At 34.1% G+C, this 24,822-nt stretch overlaps 1 protein-coding gene across 3 annotated transcripts in view; it reads right to left on the bottom strand.

Moving 5' to 3' along the window:
• Positions 1-24,822, bottom strand: part of LOC150106541 (uncharacterized) — an 84,862-nt gene that overhangs the window by 14,044 nt on the left and 45,996 nt on the right. For all 3 annotated transcript variants that reach the window (XM_090393188.1, XM_090393187.1, XM_090393189.1), the window contains exons 2-4: positions 21,815-21,958; positions 14,931-15,059; positions 6,319-6,424 (exon numbers count right to left, since the gene is read on the bottom strand). In XM_090393188.1, coding sequence (XP_090249314.1) covers positions 6,319-6,424; positions 14,931-15,059; positions 21,815-21,950 — 371 coding nt within the window. In that variant the 5' untranslated portion in view covers positions 21,951-21,958. The remainder of the gene's footprint in view (positions 1-6,318; positions 6,425-14,930; positions 15,060-21,814; positions 21,959-24,822) is intronic.

Genomic DNA, 24,822 nt, shown 5'->3' with positions numbered 1-24,822 from the left:
CCTCTGTTATTCATTATCTATATGGATCACATTATGAAGGAAAGTGGTATTAAACATGATATCAAAATTGGAGATGTTAATGTCAGCTCTTTGCTTTATACGGACGATGTTATACTTCTAAATAAATCTGCTACAAGTTTGCAAGATTCCCTGACTAAATTTAATAACTGTTGTAATAGATATTGGTATGAAGATTAGCAATAAAAAGACAAAGACAATGAAAATATTTAGAATCGCTTAAAATGTTAACTGCGTTTTGAACGGAGAACCTGTCTAACAAGTAAAACATTTCAGCTACTTAGGCACGATTTTTTAGTGATGATGGTATATTAAATATGGAAATAGACAAGAGAATCAACAAAGCAGGTATGGTAGGAAGTCAACTGAATAAATTTATATGGAATAAGAGAGAAATTAGCCAAAACCCTAAATTAGTTGTATACAAGACAGTATTCAAACCAATTGTAACTTATGGATGTGAGAGCTGGGTCAGAAGTAAAACATTTGACCAAAGACTAGAGACCGCAGATATGAGAGTCGTGAGAAAGATTATAGGCGTGAACAGATGGCATCAATGGCAATATCATATTAAAAATGAGGATATTAGGAAAGAACTTGATATTGTTAGCATCCAGGAATGCATTAACAGAGTTAATCTGAGGTGGTATGGTCCCTTAAACAGAATGAGCGAGGAAAGATTAGAAAACAAGTGTTCTCTGCCAGGTTGGCAGGAAAATGACCCAGAGGAAGACCAAGTTATAGGTGGATTAATACAATATAAAATGCTTTAGACGATAGAAAGATAAGATCTGATAATGTTGGAGTCCTGATAAGTAACAGACTGATTTGTAGGAAAATTGTAAATAGGAAGTTGGTAAAGATGTAAATTTTTCATGTAGTACTATCATATCCTGTACACCCCTTGAGGGTACATGGCAGGAATTTGACGACGATGATGATGTGTGTGTGTGTGTGTGTGTGTGGCCCCCTTGCTTTTAATGCATAGCATCATACATCTCCTCAAGGAGATGTGCTTTGCATTAAGGGTAAATATTAAGAATAGTGATTAGAGCTTATTCCACCTTTACCATGAGTTGCCTAAGACTTGCACTACTTGCAGGCACAAAATTGACTTTGTCTGTTTGCTTACTTGGGAAATGGATTAAAACAGCTTGGTATCTTCAACATATATATATATATATATATATATATATATATATATATATATATATATATATATATATATATGAAAAGCTTAGGTGCAGTACTTTATTACATTATTCATGGTGAATCAGTATTTCACAAGATCTGTAGCTTGTGCTGAAAAAAAAACAAAACAAGCAAATGCACAAAAATTCTTAGCAATGCCATATTTTCCTGATCATTGCTACATTATTCTGAGGAACAAGACCAGTTTCTGCCTCACACTGTAACAGGAGATGCAACTTATGTTTGGTATCATTCGCAACAGAAGACCAAACATGTGTCAATGAATGAAGCATACATATGCCGCAAGGTTCAGTGCTGGGACCATTGCTGTTTAATTTGTACATAAATGATATAGGAAATAACCTGGAAGAAAATACTCAGTTGTTTGCTGATGATGTGCAATTAGGAAGTTAAGCAGAGCAATAGTTAATCAAGGCGATGTGGAGAGCTTGAAGAACGATTTAAATAGGCTACCACAGTATGGGCAAAAGGTTAATGGGTGTCAGTTTAACATTGAGAAATGTAAAGTTAAGCATTTTGGGATAAATAGATTACAAAATGTATCACATTGTTGGTACTGTACTCCAGGAAATCTCTAATTTCATCTAAATCTCTAGATGAAACTAGAGATTTATAGGTGGTGGTGGTGGTAGACAGAAAGTTAAAGTTTAGAGGGCATATCACTAAGGTAGCCCATAAAATTACTTGGTTATTGAAGAACACATTAACAAGTAGAGATAAGGAAGTTGTTATTCCTCTTTATAAGGCCTTGATATGCCCACATCTGGATTACTGCACTCAAGTCTGGTCCCCTGGATTTCTTTGGAATGAAGAAGCAGTGAAGAAGATTCAGAGGTGAGTGGCCTGTGGAAATGTTCCCTATGAGGATAGATTGAAGGTGTGTGGATTGCAGAAATTGGTTGCTAGGAGAAAAAGAGGGGATATGATAGAAACATTTAAGTTGCTTAAAGAGTTTTATAGAATAGTTGCAGGAGAAATGTTTCAGCACCTGGATAGAGTGACCGAAACAAGTCTCCAGCAATGAGTCTTTAGACTCCATGGAGGTGCCTGTATAATAATAATATTAGCGTGTAAAACAAAGTTCAATACTTCTTCAGTATGTGAGCAATGGACACTGTTGTTCTGTATTGTAAATGTATTTTGCTTACTGATTTCATGGACATAAGGAACAAAACAATAATCAGTGCTAAGTAGTACATTCAAATATTGTTGAAAGTACATTCCAAGATTATGGATTTTAAAGCTGATAGGTTCTTTTGCACAATAAGTCATAACTAAACACAGCAGACTAAACATAGGACAGTGAAAATACAAACAGAAAATCCTCTGCATTATATTCAGTCCTGACTTAGTGCCCAATGAATTTTATATTTTTCCTGAATTGAATAATCAAACATGACATGACTAGACACAATCATAAGAAAAAAAGAAAAATAAAATAAATTTTAAAAAAGTTATTTCACAATATTTATTCTGAAATTGATTTAACAACATAGATTCCTTATCACAGCAACAGCATGTAAAGTCATTTTTCTCGTAGTTCAGTTGTAACATATATTTCATATTGGTTTGTCATTAAATGGTCGGATTTTAAAAAATTTTGATGGCTGAACAAATTTTAGTAAAGCTATTCAGGATCTTTACCAAAGATTCTGAATTTCATATTTCATTACATTCTATTCTGATAGAACAGTCAGGATTAATCTCTTGGCAAATTTTGCCTATTTCATATTTTTATTTTCTACGATTCAAAAAATTTGTGGCATGAGTTGGAATAAAATTCAGAGCATTTTTTTCTTTTATTTTTGCTAAGTTTAAGCAGAACATAAACTTTTTTTTGATTTTTTTATATTAACATTTCCCAAATTTGCAAATTAAAAACACTATTCAACAAAATCTAACCATTATGTTCAATGATATAATCTTGAACTACTAATGTCTGCAAGTAATTTGATCTCTATAATACAGCCCAGTTCTTGATAGCAAAAAAAAAAATTATACTTCCTAAACACCGACAAAGTGGTATCTGCACAGGAAGTCAGCCATCAACAAGAGTAAGTGTCATGAGATGATGCCAAGTTTGACCTATAGGTTGGGTGAAGGAGAAGTTCCATTTCCAGCTCCTTGATTTTTTTTTTCCCAAAAAATTTGAAATTGTATGAATAATCTAGAATTTTTTTAATAGAATGGGACACGCTTCTGACTGACCAGCGTGCAGAAGTACATACATGGACATGAACAGTATATTGTTGACTCTAGTTTTAGGGAACAAATATCAGAAGTAATGGTAACCATCCCAGAATCAAAGTGGGATGACTTTTTTAAACTCCAAACATACACCACAGCCTTACTTTTCAAACCAATCAGAACAAAAAAACATGATGCTTCATTCAGGATGATTTTTTTGTGTATTTTAGATGGTTGAAGTATACTTAAAGTATTGAAGTATACACTTTTCACTGTAGATAATTCATTAGAAGAAATGCTCAATCACAAGGACTGGTAAGAAATTCTCTACAGATATTGTCATGATGCTCAGCTTGCTCTGATGTTAATTTGTGCAAAACATTTCAACAGTTTTTGTTAACCTTCCCAAGCTGACAATAGTCTGCCCCCTCTCTCCCTATCTCCAGAGTGCTGTGATGGTCAACATGCTGTGGGTGCTTGTGGCACATACTGGCTTCAATGGTATAAAGCAATGTTTCGGGATCAACAGAGTCTGAATTTGAACATTTCGCATTAGTAAAATATGGTACTCTTTTTCATAGTCGCTGAGCCTTTCTGTTTTCAGATATTCTGGAATTTTCTGGATACTAAGTTCATCAAACTCAAAAGTTCTCAAACTGAATGATTTCAACTACTCATCCTAAATAATTAAAATATTCACTTAAGCATTGCTACAATGTGTCCGATGACAAAATCATAAATAAAAATTCTCATAGATGATTTTGGTCACTCAATTCTGCTCATAAGAGCAAGCTTCAAATTTGTATGCAGATGATGTTATAATAAACAGGTAACCCTCGTATAATGCGGATGTTAGGTTCCATAGAAATGCCGCATTATATAAATCACATTATGCGAGACACAGATCACATAGAAAAAGTAGGGTTAGGTTTCAAAATCGTTATTTTTTTTTAATTATATAAACAACAATGACATATCCAACAAAAATATATTTTTATTTAACTCAGGTAATTCATGTAAGTTAAGAAAACATATAAACCATGAAATAAATACATAGTATAAACTTATAAAAATTACAAATTGTATGTAAACTTCACTACATATAATGCATAAATGTTTTAGACAAAATAAAATAAAGTGCATATTTTAATCGTCATCACTGTCTTCACAACAGACATTTCGTAGGTGTTCTTTATTTACGATTGGCCAGGCATCGTCATCACTTGAAATCTCTTGGACATCATTTGCATAATTCTCATTGCCTACTTCAGCTGGTTCAAGAAGTCAGTAATAAGACCTTGCTTACCACTATGATGCAATTTTTTATTAAGTTCATAATATGGAACTAAACACATATCCAATTGTTTTGTCAATTTTCCGGAGCGTTCAATTGAGGAATTATTATCCATAAAATAACTTCCTAAATTTCTTGCCAAGTCAAATCCTTCTGATAATTTCTTTAAACTGAATTCTTTAACGGATTCATCACAATCAGAATCTTCGGCAGAACTTTCCCCACCATTTGGTTCGATGTCATCTATTAATTGTACCAGTTCTTCCTCATTTAAATCTTTCCCCATCAATTAATTCACTAATTTCATTTTCAACTATATTACAAAAGCCCTCTCCACCAAAAATGTGTGCGACGTTTATTATACGACTTAGCTCTTCATCCACTGGAGGTACGAAATTTTGTTCAGAATGACTTCAGGTCATCTTTTTTTCCAGCAAGCATTCAGTGTAGACGGTTGTAATCCCATAATGGACTGAGAAATAATTTTCACATACTTCAATATTGAAAACTCTTTCCACACTTGAGGCAGTGCCATGTTTGGATTAGATTCCATTTTTTCGAAATTAATTAGAATGTTCGACGAATATAATATGACTTAAATGTTGATATTATTCCTCCTTGGTTGAGTAGTTGAATACGTAAAGTAGTATTAGGCGGCAAAAACGTTATTTTAATATTCGGATGGCTTAAATTTGTTGGGTGGCCTGGTACGTTATCTAAAATTAGTACAATTTTGAAGTGGATATTCTTTTTCTTTGTGTAACTTTCTATACCAGGTACAAAACACTTGAAAAACCAATTTTCAAACATGCTAGCTGTAACCTGCTAAAGGGTATTTCCCCTAATATAAATTCGCTACTTATAACTACAATAAGTAGCAGTACTTATTGTAGTTATAAGTTATTTGTGTCTGCCCATATTGCGGGCAGACACAAATTTAAGAAGATAAAATTTGATTTTTAAGTCATGTGGTGAAAAATATATGAAAAGATAAAGGGTTACTACAATTTGTAGACTGTGTTATATTGAAAAATACCGTGTTGAACAAGGGTTATTACAATTTGTAGACTGCGTTATATCGAAGCTGCATTGTATAAGTACTGCGTTATATGAGGATTACCTGTATAACATAGATGTTATTTATTATAACACAATATAGGCAAATTCCAAATACTTTGAGGTTACCCTTGTAGTTCAGATAATTAAGGAAAGTGCTCAAACAGTTCCTTATATGATCGAGAAGGGAGGAAAAAAAAACACTAATTATAATCAATATGAATCACTAGTAAGGTAACACAATAAGAAAGATTTTTATGACAATAAAGTCACAAGTATACAAAACAATAACAGAATAAAATGGGCAGTAAAAAAAAAAAAGAGAGAGATGGGGGAAGGGATGCTAAGAAAAGACATGAAAATGAGAAGCAGCGATAGAAAGAGAGATCAATGAAAAGTAAAGAAAGGTTGTTTTAGATGGTACAACTTGAAATGAAAACAATCAGAGAAACTACAGAAATGAAGTAAAAGAAAAAATGCACTATGAGGAAGATTCCAATGATTAGGTACCAGTTCTGACAACAGATAGTGGAAAGTAATATTTTACTTACTTTCTTAAAATGCATGCCACAAAAATTCCTACAATAGCCACAATAAAACAAGCTGCTGCTACTAGTGCAGCTTTATATATTTCTTGTGCTTTAGCTTCACTTCCACCTGGAAAAAATTTTAAAAAATAAATAAATTATTACGATCCGTAATGCACTTATATCATAGTCAAAGTCCACTATAATAAGAATAAAAAGATAAATAAGTGAATCAGAATCAAACAGCGAATATGTTGATTTCATATCATTTCTACTGTAATCATTTCAGTTAATTGAATCATATTATTGACATTTTTTTCCCTTGTTTAAAGTGGTTTCCACTCATGAAATGTTGCAAATATATACTAGTACCATGGGTGATTTGCCCCCCCTTCCCCCATAATCTGAGAACCCTAGAGACCAAACATCACAAAGAACTATGTTAACTTTTTCAAGCAATTTCAGGGCTCCAATATGCAAGATGGTAACCTCACACTGGGAAATGAAATTCATGTCCCTCTTAAAGATATTCACAAAAATCCATGCACATGGGAGGAAAGAGAGGTGAGCGGAGAGCACACCTCTGGAAAGAGAGGTGTGCTCTCCGCTCAAACAAACAGGTCAGTAGCTAATCAGCTAATTCAGTAAAATGAAATTCATACTTTGAATGTGTCAATATGAACAAACATGCTGCATACACAATATGCAGTCAAAGGCTGAAAAATAAATAACAGCTTTTGTATATTATAGATTTACCTCTATCCCATTCAAGTACTCTTTTTTTAAAATCATTATTAAGCAACAAAAGTTGATTTTTTCAAAATACATCACATTCAGAAAGAATAGAAAATCAATCTAAGAAATTATTACTGGATATCAATTTGGTAACACAGGATTAATAAAAGCAACAAATTGAGTACAACTAAATTAAGAGCCGAAAAACAAACATGGTACTCATTTTGTCAGCTGAGCTAGCTGAGTGTATTAGCACCATTGCTCTCTGACAAACAGTAAGTTTGAATCTCATGGATGTAGACACAGATGTTTGTGATAAGCCATTTTCAATATTCACATGGAACTATGAATACAATTATAACAGTTATCCTATTTAATGAAGATGTGAAGTGTTACATTTATAAAGTACAGTAATCCCTCGATTGGTGCGCCTCTAAAATTCAATTAGTGCACCTATATACATCTTAAAAATAAATGTAACAGATTTTAAAAATTTTGTATCTATACATTTTAATGGCTGACTATTTTAAAAAATCACTCACCAGAATGAAATAATTTAGTTACCGATTTAAAAAATTTTATAAAGTTATTTTTAATGGCATACTACACTACTTCCATGTACACTATATTCCAAATTTTTACTGCCAAAATTTATGTCATCTGCTATAGTACGCTCACAGATTTGAGACCCTTCGACACCTCTGTGCATGTCACAAAAAGGAGAATCCATTCTGATAATAGGGTAATCAATCAGTCTTCTGGGATGAGTTTTTTATTATTACACATCGGAAAATTAACTTCTCTTTTATAATCATTGTAGTTTTTAAAGTGGTAACTATTTTGCTTGTATAACAATTGGAAAATTTTATCTATAAAGCACGTGATTTCGCATGTTGGCGACCAATGTGTACGTCCTTCATTGATTTCTCCTCTTCAATGATAACGTCCAAGAGTTAATTAAATCTCATTCTGAAGAATTGAGTGATTCCAACCTGCTAAATTTAGATGTGCAGCAGGAAGATCCCAAAGAATATGAAGCAAATTTAACCACTGATAGTCAGCCAAAAGAGATTTCACAGAAACAACTTGAAAATATTTTTGTACAATTGAAGTTTTTAAGGCAATAGGGCCATACTGTCAGTTGTCATATTATGAAAAAAAAGAAACAAAATGCCCGCTAAACTACGTTAGCTCAATTCTTTGTTAAGAAGTAGAATGATAAAATTTATATTCTGAATATGTTTTTATTGTCTTTCAGCTTCATGGTTTTCTTTTAACTAAGCTCTAAGATATACCTTAATTCTTTTATAAAAAAAAATTAAGGTTCAAAAAAGAAATTTGAGGAACAAATATAATTTTTTCCCATAAGTTATTATATTCGATTAGTGCGGTTTCGATTAATGCGCCTGTTTTAAAGAATGCATTAGGCTCACTAATCGAGGGATTGCTGTACCTTCAGAGGATGGGAAGCAGATTATCTAAAATAAACCAACTTTTGTAGATGGGAATTCACATTACAAAATAAGCTTAATATATGTGTGTGTGTAGACCTTGACAAATTATGTAGATATTATGTGTGTAGACTTCAACAAATTACGTAAAATCTTACTCACTATAAACAAAAAAAAAAAAAAAGTACTTCCCTAAGACTTTTTTTCCCAGTTTTTTTTAGTGATTGTGCCCACTAAGCCAACAGGAGTTCTATAAACGTATCAGCGGTATGCGAGCTTTTATAGACATGAATCTAGAATCTGAACTTTCTCATTCAAAGTGTCATTCCTTTCTTGGTCTTTTGCCCATCACTAGGTGCACTTTGTTTAGAAACTATGGGTATTCACATAAGCACAGTAATATTTTAAGCACAAAGTAGCCTAATGCAGACACACACAATACACAAAAATCACAAGTTACCCTATTCGGAGAATGCTCACTGTGAGACTGAAGATGCCATTTCATGAGCACCAACACGAAAACACAAATCCGTGAATACAGATCCTGCAAATATGCAGATCCGAATGCATGAATTTTTAGACTCCATGAAGATTCTTGAGTCCTTGGTATACAGCTTCTCCTTATGATAATTTAAAGCATCATAAGGGATAGTTCCCCCCTCCCCCCTTACATCTGTAGATCAAACTCTTACTATATACACACACACACACACACACACACACACACACACACACACACACACACACACACACACACACACACACACACACACTTGAAGACCTCAACCACTTAGTGAAATCTTCCATATTTCATCTAAATAATAACTCAAAACTAGTGTCAAGCATCCTCTGATCATGATATAAAACACCTTAATGTTAAAGGCTTGGACAGTTAATTTTGGCATCATTGAAAATTAGTGAAATTTGTCAAAACTTCACTAGTTTTTTTCCCTCTTTTTTTCTGGTGCTATTCATCAATCATAAACTGCAATCTGAGCAATTTCTTTTCAACCAGTCATTCAAGAATAAGTTTACTAAGCTTAATCCTCAATGGAATTAATAATAAGAATTGGATTATGCCTATTATATTAGAGATTATAGAAAGATTATATGCCTATTATAGAAAGTTTACTACAATAAATTTCCCTTAGAAGAGAACTGATGTTATCTGGCTTTGACTAGGACTTTTTTAGTGACTTGTTATAATAAGTGAATTCATTAAAATAGCATTTGGGTTTAAATAGACAGTTAATTAAATGATTAATAGCCAGTAGAATAGGAGGTGTGTGTGTGAATAAGAATTTAAACAAAGAATATTTGGTAGCAAATTTGAATTGAGAAAAATTATTATTATACCTCGAGGGAGTCAGGGACTCATTTAGGAAGGCCATACATCACCCACACCAGCTGTCATACTTTCTCTTAAACTCATTCACTACTTCAACAGGCAAACTGTTCCACTCACTAATGATTCTATGAGAGAAAAATATAGCTCTCATCCCTTTCTTAAATGCACACAGACTTAACTTCCACAGATCCCCCCCCCCTTGTCCTCTCCTCACCCTCCATATAACAAAAAAATATTAACAACCAATATCCTAAAATGTTCTCATAAACATTTACAGACCTCTATCACATCACTCCCTCTTCCTTCTGTCTACTGATGTCTGTAGTCCACATACTCTCAATTTATTCTTATAATCTACATTCCACAATCCCAATATCATCTTTGTAACTCTTCTTCGCAGCCTTTCCACAGCTTCTCTATCTCGGCGGAATCCAAGAGACCAAATCAGTGCACGGTAGTCCAGGTGGTTGTATGAATGCCTTACAAAAAGGCAAAATGCTTCCAAATACTTACATGTCAATATTCGTTTCCACATTGCAATTATCCTCCAAGTTGTATTTGCAATTTTTGTTATGTGACCTTTGATCTTTCTTTCTATCAACCATAACTTCCAAGATCTCTAGCTTCATTAGTTGTTCCAAGCATAATCTCATAAAATATCACATCACGACAAAGTGCATAACTTTACATTTACTAACAATTAATTGACAACCATTATCCTTTGCCCACACTTCAGGCTATTCAAATTACCCTGTGAATGATGTATATCAGTAGCATATCTGATTGTCCTGTCTATCTTTGCTGATGATGATGATGCAAAGATAGGCATTTTTTATTTTTAATGAAGAATTACAGAACCCCCTGACCCATCCCATACAAAAAAGTAAAAAAATAAAATCAACATTAATGTGTTTCTTTCATATCAATGCCATTCTTAAGGCAAGTCATCTAGTAAGATCAAACAATGAATGAAAATTATTACTTGCAAATTTTGAACTAGTTAGAGGATTCTGTACACTGCAATATCTATTCTCCCTATCATGAGAGAACAGTGTCTACAGTTGCCTGATGCTGCTGAGACAGTTCAGAACCTTTCATTTAGTACTAACTTCCTACTGACAATTTTCCTCAAAATTAATCTCCTATTTGTCAGAACTCCAATATTGTCAGATCGTATATTCTGTACTCTAAGACACCTTCTTACTGTATCAATCCACCTAAATTGATATAGTAAGTGGTTTACATAACCAAATTGCTGCAATCTGAACAAAAAGAACTTGTTTTGCTAACCTTTCTTTCCCCATTCTGATTGTACTTGAGATTAGCTCTGTTCACATATACCTGAATGCAAACAATGTTGAGTTCCTTCCTCATATCATCATTTTTAATTCTGCCACTGATGCCATCTAGTCACTTACTAATCTTTCTCAGAACTCTCATATCTGTGATCTCTAGTCTTTGATCAAGTGTTTCTAACCCAGCTCTCAGATCCATAAATTAAAATTGGTTTGAATATAGTCTTGTATACAGTTAGTTTAAGTGTTTTGACTAATTTCTCTTTTATTCCATATAAATTTATTTTGTTAACTTCCTACCATACCAGCTTTGCTCATTCCATTGTCTATTTCCATATTTAATTTGCCATCTTCACTAAAAATTGTGGTCCAAAAAACTGAAATCATCATCATTATCAAATTCCTGACATGTACCCTCAAGGGGTGTACAGGATATGATAGTACTACATGAAAAATTTACATAATTACTAACTTCCTATCTACAATTTTCCTCCAAATCAGTCTGTTACTTGTCAAGACTCCAATATTATCATTATCAGATCTTATATTTCTATCGTCTAAGGCACATTGTACTGTACCAATCTCATTGTCTTCCTCTGGGTCGTTTTCCTGCCAACCTAGCAGAGAACACTTGTTTTGCTAATCTTTCCTCGCCAATTCTGTTTAAGTGACCATACCACCTGAGATTAGCTCTGCTAACACACTCCTGGATGTAAACAATGTAGTTCTTTCCTAATATCCTCGTTTTTAATATGATATTGCCATTGATGCCATCTGCTCACGCCTCTAATCTTTCTCAGGACTATCATATCTGTGGTCTCCAGTCTGTGGTCAAGTGTTTTACTTCTGACCCTGCTCTCAGATCCATAAGTTAAAACTGGTTTGAATAGTCTTGTATAATTTAATTTAGTTACACTATAATTTAGTTTAGAACACTAAATTAGACAATTTAATTTAATTGTCTAATTTAGTGTTCCGACTAATTTCTCTTTTATTCCATATGAATTTATTCAATTGACTTCCTCACATACCAGCTTTGTTGATTCTGTTGTCTATTTCCATATTTAATTTACCATCTTCACTAAAAATTGTGCCTAAGTAGCTGAAATGTTTTACTTGTTCCACAGGTTCCCCGTTCACAACACAGTTGACATTTTCAACAATTGTACCTATTTTCATTGTCTTTGTCTTTTAATGCTGACCTTTATACCATATCTACTACAACAGTTATTCAATTTAGTCAGGGAATCTTGCAAACTTGTAGCAGATTTATTCAGAAGTATAACATCATCTGCATAAAGCAAAGAGCTGACATTAACATCTCCAATTCTGATATCATGTTTAATACCACTTTCCTTCATAATGTGATACATATAGATAATGAATAACAGAGGGGATAATGTACATCCTTATCTCACACCAGATTTAACATTAAACCATCTTCCTGTACATCCTTCAATTCTAACTGCCGACTTACAACTCAAATACAGACTAAGTATTGCTTGATATAATGCCCCATTGGCACCATATAACTGTAGGGTATTGAATAGCTTCTCTCTAGGCACCTTGTCATATGCTTTTTCCAGATCGACAAAACTTAAATACAGATCTTTGTTATATTCCCATGCTTTCTCGACTATTTGTCATAAAGTGAAGATCTGATCCTGACAGCCTCTATTTGGCCTGAATCAAGCTTGTTCTTCACCAAGCTTTTCTTCCACGATTCTTCTCAACCATTTCTCAAGCATACTAGTATAGATCTTGCCAGGCACACTCAGTAGGGAAATACCTCTGTAATTCTCAGTCAGTTATATTTCCCTTTTTATATATGTGCACTATTAGAGCTCTACTCCAATCATCGGGAATTCGCCTCTCTGTCCAGGCTTTCTGAACTATGCAGTGCAGCCACTGTAGGACTTTCATACCACCATACTTCAGCATTTCTGGTCGAATATCATCTACTCCTGCTGCCTTTCCACATTTCAAGCCTTTGATGGCTTTTTCTACTTCAAGGATCAATATGTATTCCTAACTGTATGCCTGTTGAGTGTTTTTTGCCACTGTGCTATCATTGCTTGTTTCATTTAGCAATTTTTCGAAGTAATTACTCCATACTTCAAGGATATCCTTTTCTCCTGTTTTCATGTCACCTTTATCATCTCTAATTACTTTTACAGCACTCTCTTTCCTCCATTTCTAAGCTTCTTCAACAACCTCCAGAATATCTTACCACCTTCTTGATATTTATTTTCTATGTTCTTGCCGAAGTCCTCCCATGACTGTTTGCCTAGTTTTACACAGTGTTTAGCTTTCTTACATTTGTCTCTGTATTCTCTGAGAGCAAAAGCCGACTTATTTGCCAGGAACTTTTGATATGATTTCTTCTTTTCCTTCACTGCCTCTTTAACTTCCTGTGTCCACCATGGAGTCCTGATTTTTTATCCTTGCAGGCAACCTCACCACATGCCTCTCTGGCTGAATCAAGCAGGGTGTTCTTCAAGGCTTGCCACTGAATCTCCAAGGTTTGGTTGATGTTCTCAAACTCTTTCAAATCCTCTGTACACTCTGGTGTCCTGCACCAGGGAGAAAACATCGCTATCAACAATAACAGTCAATGAGACTTTTCTTATTCCTTGCCTCTTCTCTCCATGTGAATTTGTGCACATTTTTATGTTGGAAAATGGTGTTAGTAATAACCAGTCCATGTCCTGAGCAGAAATCCAACAGGTATTTGCCATTATTATTGGCTTTGCTCTTTTCTCCAAATTTTTCCAATATATTTTTGTGTCTGACAATCATTTCCTACTCTGCTATTCAGATCCCCCAACAAGGACCAACTTTTCCTTTTTCATTGTGTCAGTTGCTTTTTCTAAAGTATCAAAAAATTCCTCCACTTCTACCTTAGTAGAACCTTCTATGGGACCATACGCACAAATAAGTCTCATTGTCCAGTTCCCCATTCTCATATTTGCCCACATCACTCTACTTGAGACTGCCTGCCATTCAAGAAGATTAGCCTCGCATTTTGTGTTGAATACTATGGCTGCTACTCCTTTTCCTTGATTGTCATTGCCTGAATATAATATTTTGCATTTATTGCTCAGAAAGATCTCACCAGTTTTTGTCTTTTTTGTTTCAGTCACCCCAATTATGTCGATCTGATACTTATCTAATTCCTCAGTTAGCTCCATTTCTTTGCCATTCAGGCTTCTTATGTTGATAGTACCGATCTTTAACTCTGTGATGTTGAGTTGGGGTGTGTTTTCAGATTTGTTCCAGTAACTGACTTTTCGCTGTTCGCCCTGGTTCCCTGGCGAAAACAACGGGGACCTTGTTTAACCGGGCGACGCCCCAGCCGACATTAAATTTTGTCATGTTGTACCATCATTTTTTATAACTGAGAGGAGACCTCCACATAGCCTTCAATGGAATGCGGAGAACCGACCAGTGCTTCTGACCTAATGTCCAATCCTCACCGTCTCATGGTGCACCCTGTTGGGCATCTACCTGGATACTGAACGAACGAGGATGGGCTGGCAATTTGGGATTTAGCCGACCAAATTGTATTCTTATTGGTTAAACCAAATTAAAGTGATAAATTTAAAAAAAATAAAATAAAATAAAAAAAAAACTGAAATCATATTTTCAAATATTCTAAGAATTATGTCAATCAGTACAATGAAAATAATTAATTTTTTTTATAATACTTATTGTATTTCTGATGGCATGTATTTCTAGAAGAAACTCTTATGATTACAGCATGTTAAGTGTCTTAAAACATAATGTGTACATAATTTCTTAACTTACTTCTTGAAATGCAGTCTTTGCCATTATAATAGTATCCCATTTTACATGAACAAATCCCAGCATTACAGTACGTATTCTGATTCATGCTATAGCACTGCTCCGAAACTAAGCACTGCTTGAAATAATCAGCTATGTATGAGAGAGAAAAAAAATCTTATAGAAACAAATATTTAACCATCAAATAAAATGATATGTTACATTTGATATACACTTGCATTTAATAGGATTTCTGCTTTAAATTCATTTATTCTTCACTGTTTTTATTTTCTCATTATTATTATGTGGTATTAATCCTAAGCAAGAAATTGTTTTCAATCTTAACCCAAGCATAAGCAAACAAAAGTTTGTGCATGATTTATCTTCACAACTAGGGGCTACTTGTATATGGGCTGTTGACTTGACATCAATTGACTTAATATCCCATAATGGACAGCATACTTCCTTTCGAATGTATATATTACTATGCATTATAGGAAGGGTTACTAGCCCAGAACACTTTTGACCTTTCTAACCAAGCAAAACATTTTTCTTCAATTACGTTATAATATAAAAATTATAACTAATATGGTATGATATAATTGCAACAAATTCTTTTGATAATGTTATGAAATGCAAGATACTTTCCCCTCTAGTAGGGGATATAAATTACAAACTAATTATAAAATGACATAATACTAATCTTATTAAGACCATATCCAATATGGTCAAATACCATCTTTTTTTCATATACCGTATCATATCAATTCTTTCTAACTGAATGGAGAAACCCACTGCCATCATCTTCTGAACTACCCAAAAACCTCTAAACTAATAAATGATCACCAGTACTAATTTTGTTACTGCTGTCAATCAACAAGTGATTTCCTTGCTATGTTAGTCACTTTTGGAAAAATATTACTGAAAAGGTTTGGAGAAACTCAATGATTACTCTTGATATCTCTAAGACATCCAGAGGCAAAAGGCTTATTATTATTGCATGGGCAATAATAATAATGAGGCCCAAACTATCAACACAATATCTATCATGGCTTTCCTTGACAACATTAACAGACAAACACTCAAACTCAGGCAACTCATTCCATTCATTCACCACTATCCAAGTAAAAAATCTAGTCCTTACAACCTTGCTAACCATGCTCTTAGTCAACTTCCAGGAATGACTTCTTGTTTTAACCCTCTACCCATGTGCTGAAACATTCCCCTGCATCAAGCTTATAAAATCCTTTAAGTAACTTAAACGTGTCTATCATATTGTCCCTTTTTTGCTTATCAACCAACCTGTGTAATCCACAAAGCCTCAATCTATCCTCGTAGGAAGCATTCCAAAGATTAAATTAATTACTGTATATGTGTTGGAAAATTGATAGTTGCTGCTGTCACGTTGCTTCTGTAGCATCCCATGTATCATATCCTAGGTCCATGGCAGTTAGATAGATTTTTAATGAAATCAGAGCAAACTTGGTGTAGGAGTAAGCCTTGTTTTTGTTATATTGTGTGGGGATCCACTGCATTTCAGAGGCATCCTTGAACTTTCTTATAAAAACAATTATGATTAATATAAGATATTTTTGTTTGTCACCAAACTGCTTGATGGCCTGTGATTGTATGGGATGCCAAAAATGATTTATGCTGTCTTCTTTTATTCAATGTCTCTTATGTGTTCAGACATGTAGATCTCCCTCAATCTTCTCATCTAACCTACATAGCAAATGCCACAAGAGCAATGCATCTCATAAATGCCTGGATTTTCATGGGATGATGCGAAGTAAGTCTAATAACTTATGAAACTTGTAGGATTATCTTTTATTAAACTCGTTATTTATCTTAAAACATGTGGTTTCAATACCAGAAGCTACAGAACTGCTAAACCACAGATACTTAGGTATTCATTAACTATTACTCTACCCAACTTTGCATCATCAGCAAACAATTGAATATTTCCCTTCAAACTATTTCCTGTATCATTTATGTACAAATTAAGCAGCAGTGTTCCAAGTTAGGGCTCTGTGACACGCCACTAATCACCTGCCTTCTTCTGGATTCAGCTCCATCACATACTACTGTTTGGCATTTGTCTATCACCCATCCTTTTATCCATATCACCAGTTCCATATCCAACCCAATTTGTTGGAGTTTGCATAAAAGAGTGGTATGGTATCCTGTCAAACACCTTTGCAAAATCTAGCAGTATAATCGCATAGCCATTCCCTTTATCCAACTCAATTGTCATTCTATTATAAAAAGTTAGAAGATTACTAAGGCATGACTGACCCCTCAGAGAGCATCATATTCTTATCCACTCATTCCCAAATTCTCTTTTTTACCAACTTTTCCAGTACCTTTACCACTATGCTTGAGAATATGCTTGAAAGCGCTAGAGGGTACAGAGTGGACGTTTGTTGATGAATTTGCTCCTGCGTTATACTTAAATGTAAGTAATTATATTGATATAATTACCTTTCAAATGTGCTCTAATGAATTATCTCAGTAATATGAAAAAGTAGAGTATCAGTAGAGAAACTGATAATTGGAAAATTGAATAAATTGAAGGAGAAGGAATTAACAAAAGACCCATCTTGGAAATATAATACAGTGAGAGTAAGGGAGTAAATATTTTTACAACAGCAACTGTACCAGATACCATTGTGAATACTGGAAAGTGTGAATGAATCTAAGATAGAATGACATTCAAGACCTTAGCAAGACCTATACACAGTGGGATTTCTTATGCAGTCCCACCATTATTTATTTTTACTATTAACAGATATTCTTCGAGCTCTTAATAGCAGTAATAATAATAATCAAATCATGGAACAAACACAGATTTTTCTTACTGAAATAATGATAGTTGTTCAAGTTTTCTCTGCATAAACACAGTGCGAGCCTCCATAGCTCAGTGGGTTTCAATGAAGCCACTTTGGTTGGAAAGCTCTGGGTGTGAATCAGGTCTATGACGTGAGGAATCTTTATCAGGACTTCTTAATTAGAGGTGAGTTAGCCAGTCTTATATGATGGTGGAGGGATTTTTTTCTTCCAGAACTTGGGTTTTCATCCCTCAAAACAGGCAAACCAGCCCCGTGAATTGAATTTATTCAATTTTCCAATTATCAGTTTCTCTACTGATACTCTACTTTTTCATATTACTGAGACAATTCATTAGAGCACATATCTACATACATAATTACTTACCCCTTAGAGGGATCTAGCAGAGGACTGGCAATCAGCTAAATTGCCTTAAACCTCAACTGTGTTTCCATCCATCCAATTCTCATCCCCACTCAAATAATAGCAAATAACACCTAATAATGAGCTTGTCGCTGTAAATGTCTCTGTGAATACAATATATTTATCATGTTTTGGTTATAAAGGAAAGTAATTTATTTTACTAGATTAAGATGAACTGGGTATGTATGTTCCTTCTATTACTTGTCATCTGAGGAGATAGGCTGAAAATTAGGTATTTTTCTCGAGTTTAGAGAGGTGTCTCCACTCATCAATCCATTAAATCTTTTGACTGTGTTCAACATACAGGAAGAATGGTTAATCTTTTGTGAGTGAGAATGATATCAGAAAATTAATTCTTGCTTAATACTCATTCAACTATTATGCATCAGATTCTTTTTCTACAGATATTTTTATATCTGCAGTGTTCAAAAGAAGTTAATTTTTCCACATGCTCTTCCTCTCTCAAATCTGTTAAAAAATAAATAAATAAATAAACAGCAACCATTAATTTTTCCTTCTCCATCATTATCTCTTTCAGTACAACTGCAGAGATTGTCATTTCCTAGAAATTACAATCTGCAGTTGTTTAAATCTGACTGCCAATGTATTTTTCCCATTCTGTTAAATAGACAGATAATCCCTGATTTATACAGATTTGTTATTATGTGTTTGTTTTTTTCCATCACTGTATACATATATGTGATGCCACTTTCTACACGTTACTACATGCATGTGCCCAGCACATCACCTCATATTCTAGTTCAAAATTTGTTGCTGATTTGAAGACAATTTGGTGCTACTGTTTTCACATGCACATAATTTGTTACAGGTTTCGTTTGCAGCCTGATTGAACATGTCAAATAAGATTGGTGAAGGAAAGTCACAACAATGAGGATATGCTGACACAAAAAGGGGTGCGCTGTTATCAATTTGGATACAAAGTTAAAAATCTTACATAAACTTGAATCTGGGCTTAAGATTGTTGATGTCACATGAATTTAAACTGCAAGTAAACAATAAGAATAATCTTTAAAGATAATGATGAAATTAAAGAAAAAGTGAAAGTGTTACTCCCTTTGCTGCAAAAATCAAAAGTTGATACCCATCAACACAAAAAAACGAATAAGACTCCCGGTATTAAAATAGTCAAAAAGATGGGGGAAAAAAGCTAGTACCTCCCATTTAATAAAAAAATTTGCTTCATGCAGATTTCTTGGAAAGTAACCCTTGTAAAATAGGGTTACCTGTATTATAGATTTTATAACTGGATGTACAATTCCTATTTGTTAAAAAGAACACAAATGACACATTAAATTTAATAAATTTGGTGAAGCAGGCCTCTCAGATCACAGGCTTAACAACCTACACCAAACTGATTGGAAAAGTATCTCTTCTTTACACATCATATAAAAACCTGGTATGAATGCAAATTTCAAGAAGCCTGTGAAATTTTTATCAACCATCCCAATCCTAACAATAATGGCTACATAAAAATCTCAAGAATTTGGATGGCACACATTCAACCTAATAAGTTCTTCAAGTTTTCCGTCATCCAAACTCTTACGTCAGCCAACCATCTAAATTGTTTTGTTCTAATCTATATGAGTAATTATATGAGAGCATGTTGCTCTCTAGTTTAATGATTTGTAACCAAATAAATAATAATAATAACAGGACTGTAGCTTTGATGTAGTAATTTTTTTTTTCCACCAGAGGTCAGGCCAGCAGTTTTAATGGTTGACCAAACTGCTGTCGCTTTGGCGTGCCATGTAGATTGTGATTTGGCTTGTTTCTTTGTACAGTGGAATCTCAGTTGTCGAATGCCTCGGTTCTCAAACATATTTTCCGAACAAATAACGACCCGGTTTCTGAACAGAATTTCGGTTCCCGAACAGACAAACGGCAACCACGTGCTGAGCTGTAAAGCGGGAAAACGTCAGTTACGCGGCAGCCTTCGTTCAGTGCAGATGCCTGCTCAAATTTGCAGTGAGTTTTCTTTCTGTTTTTTTTTTTTTTTTCATAAATTATTATTAATTAAGCCACCATGGGACTGCAGAAGAATAGGGATAGCAGCAAAGCAGAAAGAAAAGTTGTTAGAACCACGACAGAAATGAAAAAAGAAATCATATCCAAACATGAAAATGGCATTCATGTCTCGAATCTTGCTATGCAGTTTGCTATGGTGAAATCAACGATATGTACAATACTCAAAAATAAATAAAAAAATAAAAACTAAATAATGTTTTTATGGAAGGGGACTCCCCTTACTCACTTACGTCATCAACTTACGTCCTTCCACTTACGTCATCAACTCTCCTCCGTATGTATAGCTAAAGTGAAGTTAAATTTTCGTTTTTATTTTATCCATTTATTGTGTTTATTCTTTTTTCTTTTTGTGTAAGATTTTATGCATTTTCATTATGTTTGTATACGATCTTATGCATGAAGTACTGTTGTAAAGGTTTAAATAAACAATCGTCTGGGGTTTGGGAACGGATTAATCCATTTTACATTAATTGTTATGGGAAAATAGTTTCAATTTTTGAACAATTCAGTTTCTGAATAGCCTTCGGGAACGAATTGAGTTCGACAGCCGAGGTTCCATTGTATATGTATGTGTATACTCCAGATGATGACCCTCTGGGTCATCATCTACGAGGGTCAAAACACTGAGTGATTGTTTTGGTTTATATTAAACTATAGCACCTCCATAGCGCAATTAAAAAAATGACAGTATGTTGTGCCCTTCGATTAGAAAAGGTCTAAGTTTGATTCTCATCATGACAGGTGGAATCTTTATATGAGCTTCTTTCAATTGAAGGTGAGTTAGCCGATCTCATAGGTAACAGGGTTTCCCCCCCCTGGAAACGCGGGTTTTTTTCATCCTGCATACAGACAAATCGGCCTTCAAGACACACACAATTTACAGACACAAAATATTAGTGGTAATGGTGGGCAGTAGATGCCGGTGGTGTAGATGATGGTGACAGATGGAAGTGTTGTAGAGTAGGTGCCCTCCCTCGACGAGTCTTTGGACTCCTTGGAGGTGTCATGAAATAATAATAAAATAATAATAATAACCTTCCATGCATTCAATATCTCAGAATCCCCCCCCCAAAAAAAGCAGCTCTTCCTTATAAGGATTTGAGCTACTCCTGTTGTACAGTTAGCCATTCACTTTTGATACATGCAAAAAAAATATCTTATGGCATAATATAAAACTCATTACATTTCAAAATTAAACTAAGTTTTTTATGGTGTTCATTGACATGATAGTTTTTTTTTGACAGATCTCTCTCTCTCTCTACAATTAGCACACAGCAAACAACTAGTTTAACCACCTTACCAGCCATTATGGATCAAATAAGCATTCTCATACACTTCGTATCCATCATATATTTCAATGTAATATCAATGGCATTACAATTTTAATATGCACTTTGCATCCATGATAACCTTGATGTCTACAGACATCTTGGCCAATAGCATGGTTAATGAATTTGTATATTAATCTAACTGAAAGCTATAACTTTTGGATTTTGAGCACTCTTAACTTAATATTTGAAACCAAAGGAATAGTTAGAAGTTCCCATTAGAGATATTAGAAAATATTTCACTCACAGTAAATAATTTATTCAAAAACGATTAACAATGCTTACCTTTTATATAACATGTATTTGGTTTTGTCCATGTTTTTTCTATATAAATATATCCAGCTTCACACTTGCATTTCCCATTATAACAATACATGTGATCTCCATCCCTACAATCTGAATTCTCATTGCATCCTTCCATCCATCCACCTGACAATAAAAAAACAGAAGAAAGGATTATGTATGTTCATAACAAAAATAAATATTACTTTAACCAATATCCTTTTACCTTCAAAATGTATGTTCAAAACGATTATAGTAATTTATAACTTGTTTTTCCTTCCTTATAAGTAGATCAGATAACTAAAGAAGTTAGATATAATAATTATTCACTTAAAAGTGAATAATCAGAGGTGGTGATCTCAGTATTAATGAATGTTCACCAAAACTTAAAACCACAGTCACTTGATTTTAAAAAAAAACAAAACAAATAAAAACATTTCAATGGGGACGCCTGATGTTATTGGATTTTTTTTTTAATAGTAAACATATCTATGAAGATTGTTTGCCATGTCTTGCTTATAAAGAATCATAATTTACTAGATTGATTAGGATAATATGATGTACATTCCTTCCATTGTTTTTAGAGATTGTCCAAAAAATAAATAAATAAACAAACTATTATAGTTGTGTTTAGAGAAAATAAAGATTTCTATGTTCCAATTACTACGTTTTGCACAGAGGTAACCCATTTCTATATGATCCAAGAACGATGCAAAAAAAAAGTATATTATTATTATCATTCAAGCATCTCACAGCTGTTGATAAAAATGAAGGTCGAAATTGACCATTATTCACATATATTGCCTAACATGCCTCAATTTCAATTCATTCAAATCAAATCACTCGTATAATCAACTCCTGACAATATATTCCACTAATTCATCCCTTTCTATGCAAAATATATATATATTATTTGTCAGCCAGACTGGCCAAGTGGATAGCATCTGTACTCTCCTAAAATTACGGCTGCAAGGCTTGAATCTGACTTTGAACATGTCTTTAAGGTGGTCGAGTATTTTTCACTTCCATATGAGACCACCTAACTTACCAATGGCATGGCTTGGGGGTGGAATGAAAAAGTGCCATGGTTGGCCTATAAAGCAAGAATTCTTGAATTATTTAATCTTTAGTCAACCCATAAATATGCTATGGGTTTACAACCTTTTGTAAGTGAGACCGACAACAAATCAACAAACTTCTCATTTCCTATCAACCCAATTTGGCAACCCACAAACCTAAAAAAAAAAAAAAAAAAACTATTATAGTTGTGTTTAGTGAAAATAAAGGTAATTAAGAATATTTTGCATGTATGAGAAAATTAAATCACGAAAACAGACATATTGTTTTATTAGCAGTCAGACATAAAATGTGCTACTGATCATAAAGCAAGTGAAGTATGTTTGTTAATTATGTATGTTCTCTGGCCAATTTGTATATTTTGCACTGAATCAAAGGTCGCCATACTGCCTTTATCTCTTTTATCCACCCTATCTCTTTCTCATCATGAAACCCAGACAACCAAATATAAGCATAGTAGTCTGGATGTGATTACATCACAGTCTTATAACATAGACTCAATTTCCGAGATCAATTTCTTTTTTTTGTGTGCAATCCCATCAATGCAGCCTTCTCAATTCAAAATGAATAACCACTTTTGAAACACTAAACTGGTAATCATGTTCATATAATATTGCTCCATTCAAATTCTCCTACAAACTCTGAGGTCTACAAATCACCTTTATTTCTATTATCTACCCCAGTTTAGCAATAGAGAAACTAGACATTCTTCCCAACATCAGTACTGTGTAAATTAACCAGCAAGGTTAACCATCCATGAGTATGGATGTACATGATCATGTTTAGATGACGGATGAATTTCATCACCTGGTGTGAGAAACTCCCCCCCCCCTCCTTCCCAACACACACACACACACTGGAGTTCTGAAGTGGCTTGAAAAAAAATCAATAAAAATACAAAAAAAAAATTAAATAATAAAAACACAAGGGAAAAAAAATACTTTTTTTTTTTTTTTTTAATGTCGAGCCCATACACAACAAGAGGTTGGTTGATCAACCTATAGTACATTAGTACCATGTATAGGTGATGGGTTGGGAAAGAAGATACTTCTTGTTCACATTTGATTTGAATGATTGTATATTGTATCCCTTGGGAACACAACAAGGGGAAGACTGTTCCATAGTACAGCAGTTGCAGGGATGGAGGAGGAGGAGAAACTTGTTCTGTGGGTTTCGAGGTGCACCGTGAAGGGATGTTGAGCAGCAGCTGCACGTGTTCCAACGAGCTTAGTACAAAGGGGGGGGGATTATTCATGCTATTTCAGATGAACATTTTCCATGGAAATATTTGTAGAATACAACATAGTGCAAAGACCAATCGTTTGTGTGAAAGTGTGGGGAGTGAACTGGTAAGATGTGGGTCATTAATAAGTCTGATTGCTCTCCTCTGTATTGAGGCAAGCATTATGAGGGAGCTTTAGGGGGGGGGCCCTACCCCATATGTGAGAGCAGTATTCGATGGTTGGGCAGATTTGTGATTTGTATAAGGTTAACAATTGTTCAGGGGTAAAGTAACATCTTAAGCAAAAGAGAAATTCTAGTTTTTTAGAAGATGAGGATGCAATGGTTGTTGTGTTTATGCCAGGAGGGGCTTGATGTCAGGGTAATTCCAAGAAGAGAAATCTCAAATTGTCTGGAAATTTGGGTGTTGTCAAAAATAATACTGGGAGAAAATGGTTCTTTTTTATGATAAATAAGACAGTACTGGGTTTTATTAGCATTGAAATTGACTAGGTTATCTGAACCCCATTGGAGGATGGCGTGGAAGTCTGAATTCAGGACAGTGGTGCTTGCTGTTCTTTATTTTGAAGTGGGTTGTGTGGAGTAAGGTTTATCAAAAGAAAGGGAGGAGTGCAATGTGCTATCGTCTGCAAAACTGTGTACTGGGTTGGAGGTAAGCTGAAGTAGGTCATTGATATATAGTAGGAAGAGGG

The sequence above is a fragment of the Typopeltis vanoorti genome, chromosome 5 (assembly GCF_054136105.1).
Source record: "Typopeltis vanoorti isolate ZY-2024b chromosome 5, IOZ_Tvanoo_1.0, whole genome shotgun sequence".
In the NCBI taxonomy this organism is placed as follows: Eukaryota; Metazoa; Arthropoda; class Arachnida; order Uropygi; family Thelyphonidae; genus Typopeltis; species Typopeltis vanoorti.
This window is presented reverse-complemented; position numbering and strand designations above follow the sequence as displayed.